The 24,643-nt window shown below is 36.0% G+C and overlaps 1 protein-coding gene and 1 pseudogene across 6 annotated transcripts in view; one reads left to right on the top strand and one right to left on the bottom strand.

Moving 5' to 3' along the window:
• The window catches only part of SRBD1 (S1 RNA binding domain 1), a 215,745-nt gene that overhangs the window by 110,300 nt on the left and 80,802 nt on the right, over positions 1 to 24,643 (top strand). For all 6 annotated transcript variants that reach the window (XM_057741939.1, XM_057741940.1, XM_057741944.1 and 3 more), the window contains exons 15-16: positions 13,163 to 13,254; positions 22,304 to 22,386. In XM_057741939.1, coding sequence (XP_057597922.1) covers positions 13,163 to 13,254; positions 22,304 to 22,386 — 175 coding nt within the window. The remainder of the gene's footprint in view (positions 1 to 13,162; positions 13,255 to 22,303; positions 22,387 to 24,643) is intronic.
• On the bottom strand, positions 3,559 to 5,464 carry LOC130856763 (peptidyl-prolyl cis-trans isomerase FKBP1A-like; annotated as a pseudogene).

Consider the following 24,643-nt stretch of genomic DNA (forward strand, 5'->3'; position numbering starts at 1 on the left):
CGGTTTGAGCAAATGATCAGACAGGATATGGACAGGTGCCTTTTGCACTCAGCTCTTTTCCCTTTTGTGAGAGCCCTGAGTTGAATGTTTCTCTGGGCAGCTAATCCTTGGCACCGCAGCTTTGTTCTGAGAGTGGCATCTGGCAGCAGATTGATTTAACCAAGTCTGAGGTTTGCTCTTTTCAGAATGTGCTCTCTAGGCAGCTTCTGTGTGGCTCTGACATGACCACATACTACTGCTGCTGCTTTTCCTGCCTTAAAGCACCACATGTGAGGCTAAGGCATTCTGACACCTGCCATTTGGAACCTTTACTTGCTGAAAAATGTCAAGATTTTCAGACAAGATAAAGACATATAACTGATCATTCTTCCCTTTCTCAGGAATAGGCTGAGGGCATTTGTTCATAGATGGATGAATTGCTGAAGTGGTACAATTCTGTTAGTAGTACAATTCTGTTAGTTTGGAGAGAGGCACACAGATTTTGTACAGAAGAGTCAAAGGTGTTTGTTCATCTCTTCTTATTCTCCTTTGTACCTATTTGTCATGATATTAATTTGCTGTTTGTATAAGCAAAGTTTTTTGGGTTTTATGGGATAAATGGTGGGAGTTGGGGGTAGGGGGTGCAGTTCTTGCACCTTATTGTTATTAAGAACCTCACTAGGAAATTGCAGATTCTGGAGGATGGGCTTCTGTTCTGATCATATTGTCATACAGATAACACACACTGATGACTGTCAAATTTTAAACGGCCAGGAGTAAGACCTCCTGTTTGAGGTTTTTGCTGCTGCTTCTTCCCTTTTTTTTTTTTTCCATTGAGCCTTAGTTTTCTAAAACCAGAGGACTGAATGGTAAATAAGGACAGGAAAAGTAATGTAACCTGCTGAATTTGTTTTTCTTAGTAACTAGTATCTAACTGGTTGAAGAAGGGACTTGAACACTGTTATAAAATGAAGGCTTAAAAACTGTTATTATTTTGCTATTCTTACCTTTCAGTCTTATGGGTAAATTATAATTGGTTTTATGCTATTGAGTAGACTATTTCTTATATCTTGATCTTTATCTTGGATCTCAAGTCCAGTAACATCACAGAGATGGTGATAGCTTAATTTTGTGTAATTGGGGAAAGATGCAGTGACTCTAGTTGTTTTTGAATTGCCAAAAATGTAAAGAGGTTGGATGAGATGCCCTGTAAGTTTTTATTTTAGGAGCCGGACCATATTGAGAGACTGTGGATCACTTGTGAAACTGTATTCTCTGATATCTCTTTGGACAACTTCTTAGGTGGCTTTGAGTGGCTCAGTGAAAAAGGAGAATGAGTATTGGTCAACAGGCTTGTTCCTTGTATTGTAATTTATGAGGACTAGTAGAATAATAAAATCCACCCAGCAACTGAAAGGCAATGAGGACTAATGGCTCATGTTATGAATAGAGTCCATGAATTAGAACATAAATATCTGAAAACATTTTATAGTAGATGCCTGGGAGTTCTTCAGTGTACAAAGCTTATTTCTTTGGGTTCTAGGTTGATTTGAATTATATAAAGAAGGATTCTTGTTGCAAATTTAAATGGGTTTTCTTTATCTTTTAACTGGATCCATATTGTTCGTTTTTCCATAAAATCACAGAATCTGTATCTTAGGTCATAGTTATAGAAATAGCATTCATATAAGCTTATCTTATGATTTGCTTTTTTTGGACATGGATAACCATCAAGAAGTAAACATGTAGTAATTTGGGTTTCACCCTGGAAATGAATCATCTTAATATTGCTTCTACCTGAATCAAACATATCCTGTATATTCCTGAAGTATGTTTTACACATTTGCAAGTTATGGTCCTAGACAAGATGTGAATTTTAGCTGCCATCTTTGGCTCCTCTTCATTCAAGATAGAGTAAATTTTCAACAAAGAAAGGGCTGTACTGATATATGAATTATCTTAAAATGCCCTGACATGAAGACTAATAAAAATAGACAAAAATATCCAAATAAATCAAATGTATTTTTCAAGTAAATATTCTCTTTTTCTATAATATCTTCCATGGTGCACCATTTATCTTTATTCCCATTAGTTTGTAAGGTGGACATATTTCTTATATTCTTAAGAATGATGTCAAAAGCCATAGACTGACCAGTGCTTCTGAAAACACTGACACAGAGGTCCATGTTCTTTAGTGCCAACATGCCATCCAGTGTTCCCAGGTGACAGCTAGGACCACCTGCAGCTGGATTTATTCATTTCATAATGTATTAAAGCCAGTTAGTTGCAAGTTCTCTTTTCCCTCTCTCCTAAAAAGAGTAAATATGTTTAGGATGATAGTTATGATAGGCTTTGCTAAAACAAAACAAAACAGAAAAGCAGATACTATGAGTAACATTTACATATTGCTTATGCGGATGGAAACCACTTAAGCTTTCACATTTTTCAAGGCTTTGCTATTTCTTTTGAATTTTTGAGGCTTTTTTTTTCCTCGAGAAAAGCCAGCATAAAGCACTTTTATTGCAATAATAAAACTTGAAACTCATATGTAGTGCAGGCGTGGGGATAGGGGTAGGGGAGTAGCAGTAATTTCTCCCACCGGATCACTCCACAGGACAGCAGAGGGGTGAGAGGGAGAAGCCAGGAAACTCTGAGATCAGCAGGACGAGCTGAGCATCAAAACACAGGAGATGCTGAACCTGTGATGACCAGCATCATTTTCTTAAGACAACACTCAAGGATTTGTCACGATGGCTGGGCTTTCATGGGTGTTACGTATCTACAAACAGCACCTTCAACTTAACTTTCAATTGGAGTTCTTAAAATTTAGTACGTGGAGCTTGGATAGCTATGAGATTACAAAAATCCTGAATATCCATTAGAAAAACCACAGGATGGGGAAGAAAAAAAAAAAAGCTGGCCGTGAAGAAGGCTTTAGAGGTCCCTGCTGGCCCGGGGACAGACACGTGTAGTGTCCAACATCTCAGTGAAAACAGTCTGCTGTCAAAAGACAGAGGGCTTAAGGGGAGGGTGGGGGTGGAGGCCAAGGCTCTCCCTCTTGCCACTTTAGTTTTGGTGGGGCTTTTAATTCAACCCGAGGACACCTCTCAACATGGAGAATGATTCTGCCCTCCAAAGCGCCTCGAATCTGCTATGGCTTTGCACTGCAGCAGTAAGAGTGTTTAACATATCTAATAGATAAAACTTCCATCCAAAATAAAATAAGATTCTTGCACTTGCCCACCCACCAATTCCTATTCTGAAGTTAACCCATTACTTGTGCTGTTAATACTTGACTAACGCTTAACTGGAAACCTAGATCCAAAGGACTGAAACTCAATCTTCACCCCAAAATGAAAAATAAAATGAGTAACTTGAGGTTTATGTAATATAATATAGTTCAGGTCAACACACATATGAGGAGAAAGGGGAAGAGCAAAGCCGGTGACAGAACACATTCAGCCAAGGAAGATGCTTATACAAAGAGTGTAGTGGAAGCACAGGAAAAGCTCCGCGTGGACTTTCTGTGCGCATCTGGAGGCACCAGATCCTTCCATGGCACACCCAAGAATGGGGAGCTCAGGTAGGAGGCCGTTCCTGTGATTTCAGTTTTAGACGCTCCACGCCAAAGACGAGAGTGGCATTTGGTGGGATGACGCCTGGGTGCCCAGTGGCACCATAGGCATAGCTTGGGGAGATAGCTTGGCTCTCTGACCAGCGCTCATCTGGGCAACCCCTTCTTCCTGGCCTTGAATCACCTGCTTCTTGCCCAGCACAAACTTAAAGGACTTGTTTCTGTCCCAAGAGGAAGTGAATTTCTTTTCATCTTTAAGCATCCCAGCGTAGTGCACCACTCAGGTCTGACCGTGCTTTGGGAAGGTGCGGCCATCTCTGCGGGAGATGGTCTCCAGCTGCATTCCCACGGTGGAGGCAGCCGGGCAGGCGGCACGAGGGGCGGCGAACAGAGAGCAGACCTGGCAGCGGTTCAGCAGCTCTGCCTACCCGCCGCCCCCCACCCCCCAAACGGCTGTGCACGCGGGCACCTCTGCACGGCCCCCTGAGGCTTTAGAACACTGGTTCTCTAAGTGTAGTCCTAGACTTTGTCGGAATTTAAAACTTGTTTTTCAAAAGACCATTAGGAAAATGAAAGGACAAGCCAAAAATTTGGAGAAAGTATGTGCAAATCATGTATCTGATGAAGGGCTTGTATTTAGAATACATAAAGAACACTTATAACTCAATAATGAGACAAGCCAAATGAAAATGGACAAACATTTGAATAGATATTTTGCTAGAGAAGACTAGGAAAGGCCAACAAAGACACTGAATAAATGTTCAACATCATCAATGGTTAAAAAATGTAAAATAAGCTACAAGTAGATACCACTTCATAAGCTCTAGAACAGTTGTCAAAAAGGCAACAGCAAGTATTGTCAAGGAAATGAACAAACTGGAGCCCTTATTTATTCATTGTATGTAGGCAGTTTCTTAAAAAATTAAACATGAATTTACAACCTAGTATTTCCACTCCTGGGAATCTATCCAAGAGGAATGAAACTATGTCTACACAAAGATTTGTAAATGGATGTTTATAGCAGCATTATTCATAATACCAGAAAACTTGGACCAACCCACAATTGTATCAACTGGTGAACGGATAAACAAAGTGGTATTTCTAGAACAATGGAATACTATTCAGCAATAAAAAAGTACTGACACTACAGCATAAATGAATCACAAAAACATTATGCTAAGTGAAGAAGCCAAACAGAAAAGACCACATATTTTATTATTCCATTTATATGACATGTCCAGAGAGGTGAGTGTAACAAAAGTGAGTTAGTGGATACCTGCGGTTGGAGATGCGATTGAGGACTGCAAATGGGCGCAAGGGATCTTTTTTGGATGGAAATGTTATGAAATTGGATTTTGGTGATGGTTATACAATGTTTACTAAAAGTCATTGAATTATATACATAAGATGGGTGAATTTTATGAAATGTAAGTTATTCCTCAGTAAGACTTTAAAACCTATGTGGTCCCAGCAGCATCAGCATCACCAGTGAACTGGTTATAAATGCAAATTCTCAGCGCCAGGGAGGCAGATACTCTGGGGGTGGGGCCTGGCAATCTGTGCTTTAACAACCTTCAGCAGATTCTGATGCAGGATTAAGTTTGATAACCACTTGAGAATCAAAGAAGGTTAAATGGAGATGTGGGTAGTTTTGGTACAGCTTATATACGTTCAATCTACCCTGTTACTGTAACTGTAGGAAAGGTTTGAATTAAGGACTGTTGTAGTAGAGTTAGAGAAAATTACAGGGCAATGGGAATAAAAATAAACTGGCCTTTCATGTTCTTGATATGCCCCTATGAGAAGCTTTATGATTGTGATGTTTGTGTACCACATATATTAGTAAATTCCTGTGTTCTTTTAGGCTTGCTATTACTTAATGAACATCGTATAAACAGGTTCATTTGCCATAACGACAGTGGAAGTTTAGATCCTTGAAAGGAATTATTTCTCCTAAATATTTACACAGTGTAATATAGCAGAGCCAGAAATGTGCAGTGATCCCAAAAAAGTAAAGATCTGACCATAGACAAAGAAGTAAATGGAGCAGCCAACTGAACTGAACAACTCATTCTCTCCATCTGTTCAATGTACTTTTGAAAACCACCATTAGAAAAAGTGGCTGATCTAGAGCCGTCATCTTACATTTGGCATATGCTTTCAGGGTTTGTGTGGTTTTTTTTTGCCCCCTGAGCATTATCTGGGTGGCCAAAAGAAATTCTAAAGTTTGAGGCTGCCCCGGAAAAGGGCCTGATGGTTCAGACCAGAGGGTGCTGGTTGGTGAATGAGTTAGGTGAAGTTTGTAGATAGGGTCTCCCCTAAATCGGGGTGTGTGTGTGTGTGTGTGTGTGTGTGTGTGTGTGTGTATGTGTGTGAGAGAGAGAGAGAGAGAGAGAGAGATGACTTCTGCAGATGTATAAGTTCATGTCAGAGCAAAGTAGAGGTTGGCAGGTGGAGGGTGGGAGGCGAAAAACAAACATAAGACAAGGGAGAAAAGGAGGAATGAGTAACTGTGAAAACTGATAACGTGTGTGATTTATTAGTGGAGTTCACTGAGATTTCTAGCAGTAGCATTTGGGAGAATAGTAGGGAATGCAGCACAAACCATTGTTATTTCCAAAACTTTATTCAACTGTAGGTAAAAAGAGCTGGGCTATCCGTTGCTGGCAGAGTGTATCTTGGCTTCTGTCTCTATTTTATTTCTCATTGTCTTTCACCTTTGCTTCTCTCCCCTTTTTTTTTTTTTTTGTTCTTTCTTAAAACTTTTAATAATTCATATTGTATTATTCACTTCTTATTAACAAAATATTAGAATATTATAGCCCTCTAAGTTAGTAGTTCTGATTTTGAGTTCTGTTATTGGATGGGTAATAAAGGAATAAAATATCTTGCAGTAAGTTTCATTCTGAAAAGTCTATGCCATAGCAGTCTGAATTCCACATATTTGTTAGTGGATAAAGTCCCATAGATGTATTTAAGCTAAAAAAAAAAAAATAGGGCTAGAAAAGAAAAAATAAACTTCTCCCTTTGTAAGAAAACTCTACAATTCATACTCTTAGATTTATATCTAAATGTAAAATTGCATTTGAACAAGAATAAACAAACAGATAATCTGTTATCATATGAGTAAAGACAAATTGAGCACTTAAAAATTTGGCAGTTTTGGAGTTAACTGCACGAATAGGAGAAGCATACTTTTTGGTTTGTTTGAGGCAGTAGGGATGGTGGGTAGGTTGACATCATGTTCTTTAAATTAGGACATTTCAAAATGTTGACCAAAGCACGGTTTAATTGTAAAATTAGATCAGTATTTCTTCCTTGCCCTCTTAGTTTTGGAGATTTGTTAGTAGTGAACATGGAATGTTTACAGTACTGCTGCAAACAACAGCCTCTTCCACAGTTAGTGTTCTGCCCTTTGAGCCTGCTTTTCTTGTCCTGGTGCAGCAGGGCCCTTGTCCTTGTGCCTAGTCTAACACCACTTAGGCATCACACCTTGTGGTTGGTTGCTCCTCTGACTGTTTTTCCCTTGAGCTCCCTTTTAGTGGTATTGTGCAGTACTTGTAACAGCTTCATGTTAGACAAACATAGATGGGGGAAAAAACTAAAGGAGGGATTTTTTTGAAGAAGGAAAACAGAAGACAGTGAAGGGAAGGGAGAAAGAAAATAAAAGGAATGCTCACCCTGGAGAGAGGTGGAGACTGACAATTTCTGCTGGTTCCGTTCTTTATCAGAAACTGCTTCTACCTCAGCAGAGGGACTCTACCCACAAATAGAGATAAGCTCTCCATCTTCTTTCTCCTCAGTTTGTTGATTGGCTTTCCCTGTGATGGCATTTGAAGATACTGGTGATTTTGTCATCTCTATCATTGAATGGCCCACTGACAGCAGTGACAGTGATTTAAGTGTAATATTTTGACACATTGTGGTACATTGTAGCAGCTCAGCATCATTGTGAACATAAACCAGAATCAGATTCTCATGTGGAGCGAATACTATTGTTGTGTTTATGGCCCAGAAGAGCAGGTAGCTGTTACTTTTGAGGAACCCCAAATTCCAAATTACAGTTCTATTTGGTAGTTGCTAATTTGGATTTGTCCTTTTTAGGTTTCTTTTGTGGCTAGAAAGTGTTCATCTGATATAGTAACCAAGGGAATTCTGTATTGTTGAAATACTGCTGTGGATGTGATAGGATGTCCATCCCAGAGTACACTCACCCTCTGTTTGGTAGACATTTTAAGTTCTCACAGGCTTGTTATGGGTCCTCTGTGAAATTACTGTACCATTGCTAGACTCCTTCTCTTTGGAAAATACTCATTCTTTGAAAGACAGCTTAGCATTTTTCTTAAAAAATGGGTAGTTGGAGAATTGCTTCTAACCGATCTTCCACCAGATGGTGCCAGTGTTACATATCTACAGGTAAAATTCCTTTAGTGCCATTGAAATGTTGAGGTTGTGTATTTCTGCTCTTTTTCTGTTTCACCACATTTTGCCTTTAGTATTCTTTTTCACACACACTACTTTCCTTGTATACAACTGTGTCACTTCACATCTTTTTTGTTCTGGGTAGTGAATTTATTGTGCTATGGTGATCATGAAGGATAACTTGGGGGATGGATTCACAGGCCAAGGACTAAGTACAACTTAAATATATATGATGTGTACTTTCTTGTAACATTTTTCATTGTGCATTTACTTCTTATATGACCTGTATGTACAACTTGAGAGTTATTCTTAACTTTGCTGCTAAGCCACTTTTCTTTCATGTTATAAAACAATATCATAAAACATTATTGTTTGAGGTCTCCTAGGAGTCATGTTTGGAAGTTATTACTAACAAATGGTATATTTACCCACATTTGAGTTCAAAATAACTTTGATAACTTTAAAAGAAAGCTTGGTTAAAAAAAAAATTGGCTATTATATGATATCAAATCTGGCCAGTAAACAATGGTCATTTGAAACTTAAATTTTAGACTTTTTCTTTTTACAAATAAATATTATAGTTATTGCAGAAAAATTTAAAGAAATAAGAGTGCATTTAAAATAGTAACTCAGAGTTAAGTACTATTAATATTAACATAAACCTTTTTCTTTTGTATATACCTATATTTTAAAAATATCAAAGTTGGTCTCATGTCATAGTTTTATAACCAGCCTTTACACTTAATACTTTACAACAATAATTTTTAATGACAGTATAGTTTTTCATTAAGAACTCTTTAATGATAGGCATTTTGGTTTCAGTTTCTTTCAGTTAGAGCTGTGCTGTGATGAATAGCACTGTTTAATTTTTTGTGTAAATTAAAATTTCTTTCATATAAAATTTTTTTAATCTTTATTGGAGTATAATTGCTTAGAGAAATGCAAATCAAAACCACAATGAGGTATCACCTCACACCAGTCAGAATGGCCATCATCAAAAAATTTCATATAAATTCTTAAGTATAATAGATCAGAAAGAATGCATATTTTTGTGACTTTTGGTCTATATTTTAAAATTACCATCCAAAAGAGTTTTACAGTTTAAACATCTTTAACAGTATAGGATTTTGTTTTCCTGCATCCTTATCATCACCAGATTACCTTAGTTTTTGTTTATTTTTTACTTTTTACTTTTTTTTTTTTTTTTTTGGCTGTGCACATGGCTTGTGGCATCTTAGGTCCCCAACCAGGGATTGAACCTGTGCCCCTTGCAGTGGAAGTGTAGAGTCCTAATCACTGGACCACCAGGGAATTCCCACCTTAGTTTTTCAAGTGACTAGGTATTGCTCATTTGAGACTCCCTGAAATGACAATTCATCACTAAATAAAGGAATTTAAAATTGCTTTGATTTTTTTTTTTTTTTTTAAGAAATAAATATTCTTTAAACATTAAATCCTAGAGCCCCTTTTATTTATGGTGGTTTGGTTTTTGGCCTTGTCTCCTCTTCCAAGAATGCAAACAGCTATCCTTTCATACTTCAGAACAAGTTATATGCAGAGCAAAGAATTAAGATCTGTGTTGATTAACTTTTTTATAGCACTTTCTGTTACTTGTTCAGAAACTTAGGTCATTTACCTACTGTCTCTTCATATAAATGTTTCTCAGTATGAAAATTTGGAAGAACTATTTTTAGATAAATTATTTTTAAACTTTAGTGAAATGAGCCATGCATTTAGCATCAGAGCTTTTTACTTTTTTGGTGGGCAGAAGGAAGGAGGAAGAGGAAGTTGCTAGATATTGATAAGTCTTAAGGAATTCTAGTATACTTTTGTAAAAAATTAAAAACACATCAGTTTTTATTAGTTTAAGCAAATATATCCTGGCTGATTTTTGATATCTTACTAAGTATTAATTGTGTTTTCATTTAAGTACATTAACTTTGAATTAAATTTTCTTGTTAACTTAGGAAACATGCAATTTATTTTAAAATAAGAAAAACAAAAAAAGCTGTTTTCATATTTGGGAAATAAGAAGAGGGGAGGAAACTCATACAGAGGTTTCAAGCAACCTTGTAAATGAATGTGAAAACTATTAGCCCAATTACTTAACAAAAACAAGCAGCTAGTTTTCCTCTCTCTTGGAAAAAAATTCTCCCATCTCAATTTGGCAAAAGAAATTGGCATTCTTTTACTCTCAGAATGAACAGTCACTGTAAGAAAAGTACTTACAAATGTGGTTTTAAAAGATTCATCAACATACAATTTATTTTTGTAGAAGAGATAAACTGGAGGTATAAAGTCTGTGGCTTAAACATTTTTTTGAAATAAAATAATTTTGATAAATGATCAGATTTATGTAACAGCATTGAATTTTACTTGGGATAACAAAAATTAGCATTTTTAAGTTATAGAGTTTTTGTTAAAATTTTTCAAATGAATTTAAAAGCAAATGCATCTATATATTGTGGGCATTTCACTTGTTTTTTAAGTTATGAGTGCATGGTTTATATATATATATTTAATTAAAAAACCTAAAAAGACTCTAGAATAGTGCTGAATTAGATAAAGTGCTTTAAAAATTATCAATTTAAGTTTAGAGAATTAGCACATTAACATATAGATCTGGTAAAATGTAAGTCTAGTGGTAGCTTCTGAAATGTACTTTCATATATTTAAAGTTTGAGATACCATATGTATCTATTTAGGCATTTGTCTAAACAAGCAATTTGAAAGGGCTTCAAGTGCTGTAATAATCTCAAAACCTTTGGATTCAGCTAGAACAGTGTCAGTTAAATCCACCCCCCTGCCCCAATTTATAAATTTGGCTCAAAGTCTGGTCTGCTTTATGGCAAAGCAAATAAAATAATCAAATTGCTAAGATTATGTGCCTAATTAGTTTACACCCGAGTGAAATTTGTTTTGTGACATATAATATGCATTAAATGTTAGATATCTGGATTTTGTGCAAAGTTTACTTTTGCTTTCCTCAAAATATGCTAGAGATAATTGGAATAATTTTCTAATAGTTTATTGAGAAACTTCCTAATAAACAGAAAGTGCCTTGTAAAATCTAGCATACTTGCTACCTAATGTCTATCCTTGAACTCTAAATAGGAAAGAAAAAACGGGAGGGGGGGGAACGTTATAACTTTTGTTTTTAGCAGCTTCTCCTGGAAAAAATCATCACCACTCCCAGCTTGATTTATTTCACTTAATTCTTGCCACATATACTTCTTAGATCCTTATACGTTTTATATTGAATTAATCAGTGTTGAGGTTTTTCTGTTCATTTAGATTATTTAAGCATTCTGATCTGTGCTTAGTACTGAACAGTTTATTGGACCCATGCTATCTGTAACTAAAGCGTATGAAATTTACTACATTTTGTATTGATTTAATATTAATGTTAATCTAAAATCTTTGGGTGCAGCGTGTCACATCTGTTTTGTATTCCTCTGTTTAAAAGAAGTGGCAGTATGGTATTTGGAGGAATATTTATTATCTGAGTGTTTTTCTTTGCGACAATTTCCCTCAGTCTTTTGAGAATTATAACTTCCAAGAGACAGTGAATCACCCAGCAAATTCTCAGGTACCCAACAGCTAAAGCCCACAGTTAATTGGAATTTTTATTTACCATTTAAGTTCCCTTTGCTCAAATGATGGTAATTTTGGAGGCTTCTGGCAATGACAGAAAATAAATTATTGGTAAGATTTTTTAAAATATTCTTTTCTCTTAATAATAGGTCCAGCTTGCACTTCATGGATACCCTGGTTTTTTTAGGGGGAAAAAATTGTTAAGCTGAGTGTTCATTTGTGTTTGAAACCAAATTTTCCATGGCTGGTGACTGAATATTCTTATTTATCCTAAGTTTCCTAAAGGGATTGCTTTGTGCTTTGTCTATAATATGCACCCCTTATTGTATCATGATGGTGTTGATGAGGAGCAGGATGAGCAGCCTTGCTTTTCAATTGCAGAGTGTTCATTTTCCCCATTATGAAATTTGGGATAGTAGATCTTGGTTGCAAAAAATATAAATCTTCTCGTTGCCCCAAATAATCTTCTCAAGTCTCAATGGCTTATAATTGTTGTCAGAGTTCAATCAAGAGCTCTTCAAAGAACTCTTTGGAGTAGCAAACTAACTGTTTCACATTTTACTTATCAGTGTTGAGTTGTTACAGTGGGGCAATATGTTAAAAGTTATCTGCTCAATGTGTCTCATAATTGAAGTAACTACTGAAGAGCAGAGAAAGGGAGAGGTTTCTAAGAGTGGATTAAAAATTAAGCACCAACACGTTTCTGCTTTTGAATCTTGACACCTAGATGGTCACATGGTAGAGAACCAAAGGTATTGTAAATTCTTAAAGTAGATGATGTTTCTTTACATGTTATATCATTAAGAAAGCCTCTAATTTTAAAATGTTTGATAAACTGTACAAAAATGTTAACCACTATACAACTGTCATCTATAAGAGAGTGCTGTCATTGTGGTTTGTGAAGTATATGGAGCCACAGAAGAAAGTAAGAGGACAATATAGGTGATGCTTTGATTAAATAAATGTTGAAGTGAAGTAGTTTAACACCTGCCTGAAGTGATATGTTTCAAGTTCACTAAAAGGATGATTTCAGACCCTTCTGAAAAGAAGTGGGGTAATATCCTGTCTGATACCCTTCCTTTTCACATTGTGGTTGTTAATTACAACCAGGTAATAATAAGGCAACGTTTATGGCAGTGGTTTTTGTGTATATCCACATACGCATATATCCACACCCATGTCTTTGCTTTCCAAGATGCTTTAGAATGATTAATTCAGAAGGGAGTCATAAATGTCAGTTAATAATGGATTATAAACACAAGAGAAGCTAAGTATTCTGAAAATTTTGACGTTGGCATCATGGAGGAGTATCCATTGTGTTCATTTATAAACTCTCTCTTATTACTACTGACAGAAAATGACTGAATGAATTCATTATGGATTTAAGCCTGTGTATTTCCTATGTGAAGAAAACTAGCATTGCTTAATCACTTCATGTTAATGTAAAATTAAATAGTATAGGTATCACTGAAATATAAAGAGAGTGCTTTGCCCTGCAACTTTCTTTTCTTACAATACCTAGTCTCATTCCTTTATTTTCTTTGGGCAGGCAGAAAGTTTGGAAAATGATATTCCCCTTTTCTTTCTTCTCAGTATCGTCAGTGAAGCAGGAGCATCAATCTACAGTGTCAGCCCTGAAGCTAACAAAGAGATGCCAGGACTGGACCCTAATTTGAGAAGTGCAGGTAAGAAACTATGGGCCATCACAAAAGTGTGTGATTTTGATATTTTGGACTTGTAGCAAGCAAAATATTTAAATATCCAAGAAATTTTAGAAGATATGTTTATGGGCATGTTAGAAAGAAAGTGTTTAATTGGAATACTACTGAGAATTATGGAAAATAGTGGAAGAATACTGCTTTTAAAAAACATTGCATAGTATTCTAGAGTATAGTGAAAAATTAACCCAAAATGTCTTTAGTTAAAATTAAATGTTAGAGAGTTAATAGTAAAAACAATAAAATACTCTCAGCTCTTTTATTATTATTACAAAATATTACTTATTACAGCTTTTTGTTGGAGACCAGTAATATATTAACATAAAAATATTTGAAGTGCAAATGTATAGACATGCACAGACTTTCAGTGTATTGCTAAATATTTTTTAAATGACGAGTTAGTTTCTCTTATCTTGCTAATAGGAATTGTCATTAGTGTATTGTTTAAATTAGCCTGATTTGACATTAGTTGTATAAAATTGCTTTGATTTCTGTGATGTGGAATAGTTTAAATCTTGTGTGTGAAGAAATTAAGATATTTTGATACATCTAATGAAAGTAATTGGTATCCCAAGCAAAATATAGATCTGGTCAGAGCATTTTTCTGTGTAATAGGTGGATATTTAGACTACTTTGTTAGAAATGGCGTGTGTGTGTGTGTGTGTGTACTGATTTATTATTATTTTTTAATCAAAGTATAGTTGATTTACAATATTATATTAGTTTCAGGTGTACAACATTGTGATTCAGTATTTTTACAGATTATACTCCATTAAAAGTTCTTATAAGATAATGGCTATATTTCCCATTGCTATACAATATATCCTTGTTGTTTATCTGTTTTATGTATAGTAGTTTGTATCTGTTAATCCCCCTATTTGGGGAAATTCCAAATTAGGGGAAATAGACTTTTTGTTTAATTTTTTTCCTTAAATATGCTCATCAGATTTCATTGACTGTTCTTGAAATCTTTACCTGGAGATCTGTATCGGAAAATTTTTGCATTAATCTAAAGTTAAAAACTTCTTTTTTAATCCAAAAGAACTTGTAGTTTCCCTTCAGTTGTTCAGTCCATGACACAATCCCATCTAAAATGATCATCTTTTCAAATTCAGATCCCAGCCCCAAATCTTGCTTCTTCAGTGAAACTTTTCCTTGTCACACCAACTCGGTGTGGTCTCTGCCCTCTTGCCATGTTCTCTTTTGGTACTTGCCTTGTAATAACAATAGTAATAATAACAATAGGAGGAGGAGGAGCTACAGTAATCATAGTGGGAGCTGCTAACACTAATCTTTTTAAAGCACTTAATATATGTGACACATGGTGGTAAATACATTACCAGGATTATTTTATTTAATCCTCGCAATTGTCCTGTGAGTCATTTATTATTCCCACTTTACAGATGAGGAAACCAAGGCTTAAAGAGGCTGCATAGCCAAGTAAGTGTGTACATAATATTTGTGTGCTTAACTTCTTAAAAGTATCCTTAAGTATCCTTAAAAGAATACTTTTCTTTATAAAAAATAAAATTCAGAGCCTCCCAAGTTGGCATTGAAAGGTAATCATCCAACAGGGCATTAGAAAAAAATATTACATAGGAAGTGGCAGTCGCTCAGACTTCCCTTTGCTAAGGGGGCTGCTGTTTCCTCTTCACCACTGGCCCATGTCAATGCATAATTGCCACAGTATTATAAGGGACCAAGATCACAGCATTCTAACAAGACTCTATGAAAATAGGAAATAATAGAAGGGGAAATTGGTATATAATCCTAATGCCTCTGATTTCAAAACCTAGCTGTGTCTTCAGTTTGTGATTCACTGCATGTGTGCCATTTTTCTCTGTCTTAGCTTGTTTCCACAGCAATGTCTATGTTTGATCCATATTAACTCAAAACACCTACCTAGACATTTTGAGTCTTCAAAGCCTGGTCCTGGAAGCAAATATTGAAAGAAACTGAGAGTCTCCACTCTTGGCTTTCTAGGGCCGACTTGCTTTTCAGTTCCTGTTTTCTGACTGGGAGTCTTTCTCCTTCCTAGTGACTGCTACCTGGGGTGACTTTATACTTCATTTGAGACCTAACCTACCTATGGGTGTGGGTTTTACCTTTCAACCCCCCATCAGTTTACTATATCAAATGTAACAGAACCTCAACATTCATACAAGTGTGAAACATATGTAAGAAAATGACCTTTATCTTACTACATCTTCTTGACCAGTTTATCAGCTTATTGCAAACAGAAGTTATCCTTATATATGCTTACATTCCCCTCATAATAAATTCATTGTACTGAGACAATTTAAATTGGATGGATAGAATAGTGGATAGTTGGTATTAAAATGTTTATTTGGTTTCTGATTTAAAATGAAGATTAAATATACCTGTTACCACTTCACTCCCCTCTGAAATCTCATTAAAATGACAGTAACTTGATAGAATGAAAGTATAGACTTACTAGGACAAGGAGAATGGGAGAGGAGATAACAGCAACAATAGTTTTGAAGCTGGAAACCAGATGAGATCTAGCCAACTTGAGAAAGTAGACTACTGAGACAGCATTATAGAGAACAGAGCTAACCTGAACTAGGTTGTAGAAATCCTGAAGACTTAGGAAATGCACCAAGCACCTTTAGAAGTATCTTGGGAGGGCTGAGAATGGGTCTAAAATAAGACGATTGATTGAAAGTCTGTTTAAAAAGTAATGAGATCAAGTTAAACATAGAATATCATATAACCCAGCAATCCCACTCCTAGATATATACTCAAAAGAATTGAAAACAGGTACTCAGCAAATACTTGTACACAGATGCTCATAGCAGCACTATTCACAATAGCCAAAACCTGGGAACAACCCAGATGTCCATCAGCAGGTGGTTAGATACACAAAATGTGGTTTATCCATATAATGGAATAGTATTTTCAGCCACAACAAAGAATGAAGTAATGATACGTGCTGCAACATGGATGAACCTTGAAAATGTGCTAAGTGAAAGAAGCTAAACCCAAAAGGTCACATATTATATGATTACATATATATGAAATGTCCAGAATAGGCAAATCTGCAGACACAGAGCTGATTGGTGGTTGCCAGGGGCTGGGGTGAGGGGACAAAGAAGAGGCACTGCTTAATGTGCACAGGGCTTCCTTTGGGGTGATGAAAATGTTTTGGAACTTGATAGAGGTGGTGGTTTGCACCATGTTGTAAGTATACTAAATACCGCTGAATGGTACACCTTAGAATGGTTAAGTTTATGTTATGTGAATTTCACATCAGTAAAAAAGAAGAAATGAATTAGACCTCCCATTCCACACAGTTGAATAACTGTCCTTCCACTTTTGCAGAAGGCTGGAGAATTGTTCTCTAGAGAGGGTTAAACCGGAGGTTTCTACACTGGAGGACATGGGTTATAAGTGAGAGTGGGAATACCTACTAAAAAAAAAAAAGGGATTAAATAATTATTGACATGCTGTTGCAGATCCCTTAGAAAGGACTAAATCTTCCATGCAGGAGATTAGGGGATTCTGAACAACACAAGAGAAAACACCTAGAGGAACCGAGATCAGAGATTTCACAAAGACATGGCTAAATTACCCTGTAGTGAAGCCCACAGTTGACAAACCTCACCTTTGAGCAAAGCACTTACAGTCAGCTTTTTAGTACCCTACTCCTTATGGAAAGTCTAGGGTCACTTAACGTGTAAGGAAAACTTATACTATTAAAGACAGATGCCAAAATATGGGGTGGGGGGTGGAGTACACTACATGAAAGAAATAGAGACGATGCAGAAAGAGGAAAAATAAAGAACAAGTTTGCTATCCTTAGAGAAAAGATATTTCATTCATTTAAAGGTATATTTACATAAAGCAAATTTCATCCTTTTTAGGTACACCATCTGTGAATTTTGAAAAGCTTGTACTAGTCAGGTAACCACAACCACTGCAGTCAACATATGGAATATTTATATCAGGTCAATAGATTTGTAAGCTTTCAATTACATTGAAAAATGTAATTACTAATTAGAGGATCAAGATTATAATAAACTTGCATTAAGAGCATTAAAACTACATTTTAATAAGCACTTTAGTGAAAAAAATTCTAATTTGAAATTGTTGAATAAAATAAGACAGCATGGGGATTTACTTATCTTCCTCTGTTTCTAATAGCAAGGGAAAGTATAAAAATGAAGTGAGTATTGGACTTTAAAAATAAAAATTTCTATTTTGATATTCTTAGATAACAGAATAAGGAGAATTTTAAGAGAGCACAGTTTAGTACAGCTTTTTAAGTGATACATTTATTTGCTATAGAAGCTTTAAGATTCTAGATGTTTCATGGAACTGAAGACCAAAACCAATAGAACCCCTTTTATCCTTTGGATGTAAGATACCGTATGAATGGGACTTCCTAGGTGGCACAATGGTTAAGAATCCACCTGCCAGTGCAGGGGACATGGGTTCGAGCCCTGCTCTAGGAAGATTCCACATGCCACAGAGCAACTAAGCCAGTGAGCCACAACTACTGAGCCTGTGCTCTAGAGCCTGTGAGCCACAACTATTGAGCCCGTGTGCTACAACTATTGAGCCCGTGTGCTACAACTATTGAGCCCGTGTGCTGCAACTATTGAAGCCCATGCACCTAGAGCCCGTGCTCCACAACAAGAGAAGCCACTACAATGAGGAGCCCACGCACCACAATGAAGAGTAGCCCCTGCTCTAGAGAGCCCGGAAACTAGAGAAAGCCCGTGTGCAGCAACGAAGACCCAACGCAGCCAATAAATAAATTAAAAAAAAAAAAAAAGTATGAATGAGGAGGAAATGTTGTTTTCAAAGCTACTGCATATGGCTGTAGCTCTGGTTGCTTACCTTTTAGGGTGATAGTCTTCACTCACTATGGGCTGCTTTTCCTTGCTTTTGGTGTATCTAACATAATTTTTTCCTCTAATGTTTAGCTTTTGCCTCAATATCACTTACTGTCTTCTTTTGCACAATGTGTTTCATTACCATCTAACAAATTACCATTTATTAAAAATGAAATTCCTATATGTACTTTTTCCCCTTTTTCCTTGGTATGTCTAGTGTGCTACAATGCAGGACTCTTTCAATTACGGTGGCTTATAATATGACTTGCCTTAATCTTTTTTAAATTGCATTTGTCCTATGCATTTCTTTCTTTTTATTTAAACTTTTAGAGCCATTTAATTAATATTTTTAAAACTCTGTAGAAATACAATGAAATTCCATTAAATTTATACCTTCATCCAGGTTATGCACATTTTATTTTTCTTACACGCAATACACACACACACACACACACACACACACACACACACACACACACACACACACACACACACACAGTGAATGGATCCTCTTTCATGATATTTTCTTATTGGTTGTTGATGGCATGTGGTGGAGCATCAGTTTTTGTTTGGGTATCTTGAAACTAGCCAATTGATTGAAATCTTACTAGTTCTGATATTTTTTTCAGTTGACTTGCTTGGGTTTTCTAAGTAGATAGTCATCATCTGCAAATAATAATAAATACTCTAGTTTCTGTCTTTTCAGTAATTATACCTTCTTTCTTTTCTCTTCCAATTGCATTAACTAGAAGTTCCTGAAGACTGATAAATAGTCTCAATGATACAGAGAAGTGTTGACATTATATGTGGGCAAAATAGTCAGTATTGGCCATACATTTGGACATACTGCATTTAAAAAATACATAACAGCTTCATTGAGATATAGTTTACATAGCATACAATTTATCCTTTTAAAGTATGTCATGTTTTTAGTATAGTCAGAGTTGTGTAACTGTCCCTAGTATCCAATTTTAGAACATTTTCATCACCCCTAGAAACCCCATACACGTTAGTAATCAGTCCCCCTTCCCCGCTTCTTCCCAATCCCCGGAAAACTCTAATGTACTTTCTGTGTATATGGATTCGCCTATTCTGGATATTTCATATAAATGAAGTCATTACAATATGAGGTCTTTTGTGATTGGCTGGCTTCTTTCACTTAGCATAGTGTTTTCAAAGTTCACTATGCTACAGCACGTATCAGTACTCCATTCCTTTTTATTGCCAAATAGTTTACCATTTTACAGGTATCCACATTTTGTTCATCCATTTATCAGTTGTTGGATATTTGGGTTGTTTTCACCTTTTTGGCTATTATGAATAATGCCACTGTGAACATCAACAGATGTTTTCATTTCTTTTGAGTATGTACCTAGGAGTAAAAACCTGTGGGCACAGGGTATCTCTATGTTGAACGTGTTCCAGAAGTCTTTTTGACTTCTTTTACTATACTTTCCTCACCATTCCTTCTCTGTCTCTTTCACCATTTCCTCCTCTTTTCTATCTCAAAATGCGAATGTGCCCCAAGTTTCAGGCTGTGACATTTTATTCTCTCTTCATTTTCTTTATCACATCTATTAAACTCCTTTTGCCTGAACTACTTATCTGTCTGTTACTTTCAGAAATCTGTTGTCAGCCTGGCCATCATTATTACTGTTTATTGCATAACCCTTCTCTTGGTTATCCTGCCAGCAGGAGGACAGCACCATCTTCTCTCCAAAGCCTGAGCATACTACTTTCCGAATTCTACTTTAAACATCGTTCATCTCTCTCCCTCCTCCTGCCTCCCATCTCTTCCATGCTTGGGTTTTTCCTCTACATAGAATGAACAGCATCTGAAAGTGCAATGTCAGTTCTAGAAATATTAGATCTATGTCAAGGGCTGTTTACTGGGTACACTTAACTGCAAAAGCCATTGGGACTTACTGTAGAATTAATATGTCATTAGAAGCCATCATTTTCAACCCATTGTTGTAATATTTAGCAATATTAGGATGAACAAAGGATACACTGGCAGTGAACTGTTAGAAGGGAATCCAGTAGAAAATAGTTTAAAATCCTTTTGTGTATTTCATAAATGTTAAAATATGGGATCTATTCACACTTATCAAATTATACGACTGTTCTAACCAATTTCTAAGTTTAGGTTTTCATAATGTGGGCTTTCCTGACAGTGTAAATTTGAGAGATTTACCTATTATTGATATATTTTTATTGAATTTCTAATATTGCCTTCGTACATAGCAAATGTTCTGATACCTATTACCTTAACTTGGTTTACTGTTATGGTTTTTTTTTTAATCTGAAAGTACTTTGGCAATGTATGTACGTTTTTGAAAATCATTCTTATTGTATTATATAAGGGCTAGAATAAAGAAATAATACAGTAGTCCCTTGATATCCACAGGAGATTGGTTTCAGGATCCCTCTCAGATACCAAAATCCAAGGATACTTAAGTCCCTTATATAAAATAGCATAGTATTTGCATATAACCTATGTACATCTTCCAATATACTTTAAATCATCTCTAGATTACTTAATAATACCTAATACAGTATAAATGTTATGTAAATAGTTGTAAGTGCAATGTAAATAGCTGCTGAGAACATCAAATTCAAGTTTTACTTTTTGGAACTTTCTGGAATTTTTTTTTCGAATGTTTTTGATCCATAGTTGGTTGAATCTGTGGATGTGAAACCCACAGATATGGAGGGCTGACTGTATTTGCTTTTGGAGGATGTCAGGTATTTCTCTAGTGACATATATTTTCAATGTGTCACTATAAATGTGGTTATTAGAGGAAACCATTTCTCCTATAACCTGCCATGCTTGCAGTAATTAACTTTTTGTGAGATTTGATGAGAAAAGTGTATGTGAAGGCCCAGGAATCCCCATCTCTTCTGTGGGAGAAATAGGCAGATTGTAAAACACCAGCTTATTACTCTCTAAGCTTGCTTTGCAAGCTGCCATTGTCACTCTCTGTTAGCAGGAATAATAAAAGATATGAAAAAGACTTGAGTGACTGTGCAGTGCACTTGATGTTCACAGCAGATCTTATCTCTGATGAGAGGTGGCACAAATCAGAGACTGGAGAATCTGATAGTCACTTCTAAGAAGTGGCTTCTTTTACCAGACCCTGAACAGTTTAACATGAAAACAGGTGTGGGATTTCCTTTAATGGCCTTAATGTTTTTATTTAATGAATTTATATTTCATCCAACCTTCTCTATGAGTAGGTGACACTGACTAGCTTTCATGTGTTTAGAAAATGAAAGTTGTTCATATGTAAACACTCAATGCAACTATGCTACTTGGGGGGGAAAAAAAGAGCTGCCTTAAGTATCCTTAACATTCATATTAAATTTCTTACTCTCAATTTATCTTATAAGCTAAATTAGTTATGAGATTTTGTTAACAACATTTGGCTTTTAAAAAGATGCTAATAAATGATGGCTAAATAAAAATCATGACACAAATAAAGAAAGAGATGTTTGAAGTTAACTCTCAAGTCTCTTAAAAATGGAATGTAATGTTCAAGAAAGGGCTATAATTAGGACTGTGCATGTGTCAGGAACAAGCAGTTGGGACACAGATCACTTCTCAGACTAATCTTGCAATCATATTCAAGGTGATACAAGAGTATCCCCTAGCCAACTAACTTGAGCTCTGATCTCAGTAAGATGTGATTCTACCATTTACTCGTCACTGTCAGGATCTAGTCCCAATAAGCGAATTTAATGTACAAGTGTGTGTCATGTTTATAGTGATGCAGGATTATTTACAAGTAAAACAAGTATCCACTTGTTCTTTAAGGTGTGAGGTGCCCATTCTTTACTGTATATAAAGAATGAACAGGTAATTGTCTGAATATAGCAACTAAGTGTTTTATTTGTTTTTCCAAATATATAACCCTTTCAATGTGTTCGTGTTCAGGAATGCCTAGGAATTCTGGTGACGTAATTAATCCTGAAATTTTGCATTCACTTTTGTGTGGAAAGAAAAAGGAACTTTGAGACTTGGTTAAATTGTTGGTCTTTCGGGGGGGAAGAATAAAGAGGGATAACTACTTGCATTATGAGGAACTAAAATAATAATTATCTGGATACTGCTTTTCACATTAAGCCATACTTGTTTTCTGATTCTTTTTTTTTTTCAGTTTCCATAGCAAGGCGTGTACAAGATCCATTAGCTGAGCTAGTGAAAATTGAGCCAAAGCACATTGGAGTTGGAATGTATCAGGTAAAGCAATGTGGATCATTTAATTTATGAAATCCATCAATACAGAAAGCAGTATTCAAACTTGGCATAGTAATTGTCCGTGGAAATAAGTTCCCATTTTCAAAGGTTATACAGTTTGTGGGAAGGTATTTAGGTGTTATAAATTATTCAGGAAGGAGGGAATTTTTTTCCCTGGTGTTTATGATTTTGATCAAGACTTAGAATTGACTGTAATCAGTTTAAAGACTATTAAAATATTAGATACAACTAGTAACAATCTGAATAGCCTCTCCTTTTAACATTGTTATAAAAATGGAGGGGGTATGGAGAAAGGGGGTTATGTTGGCTCTTTCTGTAAGCCAGTATGACTATTGATCTTTATTGATCTTTCAGGAAGAATCCTTTGGTACCTACTGTGATTTTTTTTTTCCTGTTTTTCATTCCTACTTGACTATTATAGTTAGTTTTTGGTCATTACCCAGTATGAACTAAAACCTTTCATTTTTGTTACTGTATGGTAGTATAATGGTAGTAATAGTGCTTATGGGTATTGCTACTGTATTTTCAATTCTTGAGGTTGTGTTCCTTAGGCAATCGGGGGTAACACTAAATCTTGGCAAAATGAATCCATATTGGCTCAGGTGGTCTCCAGAAATCTCAAGTTGAATTATTTTTTCTTTGATGAAAGTTCTTCTTAAGCCTGAAATAGAATATTACCCTCTGTATAATTTTCATGAGATTTGAGTGATAGGTACTGTACTTTCTCTGAGGAAATATTATATTAGCTCATGGAATCTGTGGCCACTAGAAATAGAAGAGACCTTTGAGATCATACAACCCTACCTTCTTCATTTAACAGGAAAAGAAGCTATGTCCTAGAGTACTTAGGATTTTTACCCAGGCTCACACTGTCAAAGCCTGGACTAACGGGTCATATATTGGAACTTAACTGGAGTTTTCCCGTTTTATAGCAAGTTAGACTAAGAGGCATCCAAACCTTTAACTGGATTTGTTCATTGGCAAGGGTGGTTCCTAAAGGGATTGATCTAGCTACAGATAGATAAAATGCCTAGTAACTAAAGAGTATACCTCTTATACCAGTTTTATGATATAGGCGTCATGGTTAAGAGAAATTATAGTTATATTAATTCAAGGTGAAGTTATGGAATACCTCAGCAAGGTAGTAGAACAAAGAGAAAGTCAAACTTACAGAACTCAGGAGGCTAATAACCTATTGGCATCAAAGAGGTCTTTAAATAGATAGCAGGGACCTAGTCTCCAGATTTAGATTCAGAGATAGAGTTTAATGTGAAAAAGTTTGGAATTTATTCCAACGGCAATGAGAAGTAATGGAAGAGTTTTAGGCAGAGAAATGATGTGATCTGATATGTATTTATAAATGTTGACTCTGACTACTCCAGGTGAAAGATGATGGTGGCTTGGACAAAGTTAATGGCAGTAGAAATAGAAAGAAGTTAAATCTTTTTTTAGGAACTACTTGGTGATAAGTGAGGGGAAAGGAGTTGTGAAGAATTTGCTCCAGGGGTCCTGAGGATGCCTGAGTGGAGCAGATTTGGTGAGGATAAGATCAGTAATTCTGTCTTGAACATGTTAAATTTGAGGTGCCTGTAAGAAATACAAGAAAAGATGTCAACTAGGAGTTGGATATGTGAGTCTGAGATTGAGAGATATAGCCATATTAACATTGAAGTACAGACTACTTAGCAAATAATGACACAAATAATGACACTGAGAAAATGATCAAGATGGTAGGCAGAGCTCATGATATTCTAACTACATTACCACCACCACCAGCAGCATATCCACAACTCCAGATGCCATAAGATGACAGAAAAGGTGTACAAATATATCTGTACCTATATAAACACTCACTTATATGAATCAATTAATAATAGTCTGGGAAAACAAGGAAGGGTCCCATCATTGGATAGAAATTTCAGGAATTCTTGAAAGATATGAAGCCTGAAGAATCACAGCCACAGAAAAATAGAACATGGTGGAGCCACACCCCAAAATATATAGATCAGTAGGGTTCTCAAACCAGTGTCATATTCATGTAGTGAGGAGGGGACCTGCAGGATGAGATAAAGAGATATGTATAGAGTGGCTAGCCCTGTGATGACCCCACCTCCCTCAATATCCTGTGAATCCCAGCTAAGGCACCGAGTATAGCACAGAGGCCAGAGAGGCTGGGTGATCCCTCAAGTAGCTTTTGATTGTCGGGAAGCTCAAGGACAAACTCCTGACATGTACATTG

The sequence above is a fragment of the Hippopotamus amphibius genome, chromosome 7 (assembly GCF_030028045.1).
Source record: "Hippopotamus amphibius kiboko isolate mHipAmp2 chromosome 7, mHipAmp2.hap2, whole genome shotgun sequence".
In the NCBI taxonomy this organism is placed as follows: Eukaryota; Metazoa; Chordata; class Mammalia; order Artiodactyla; family Hippopotamidae; genus Hippopotamus; species Hippopotamus amphibius.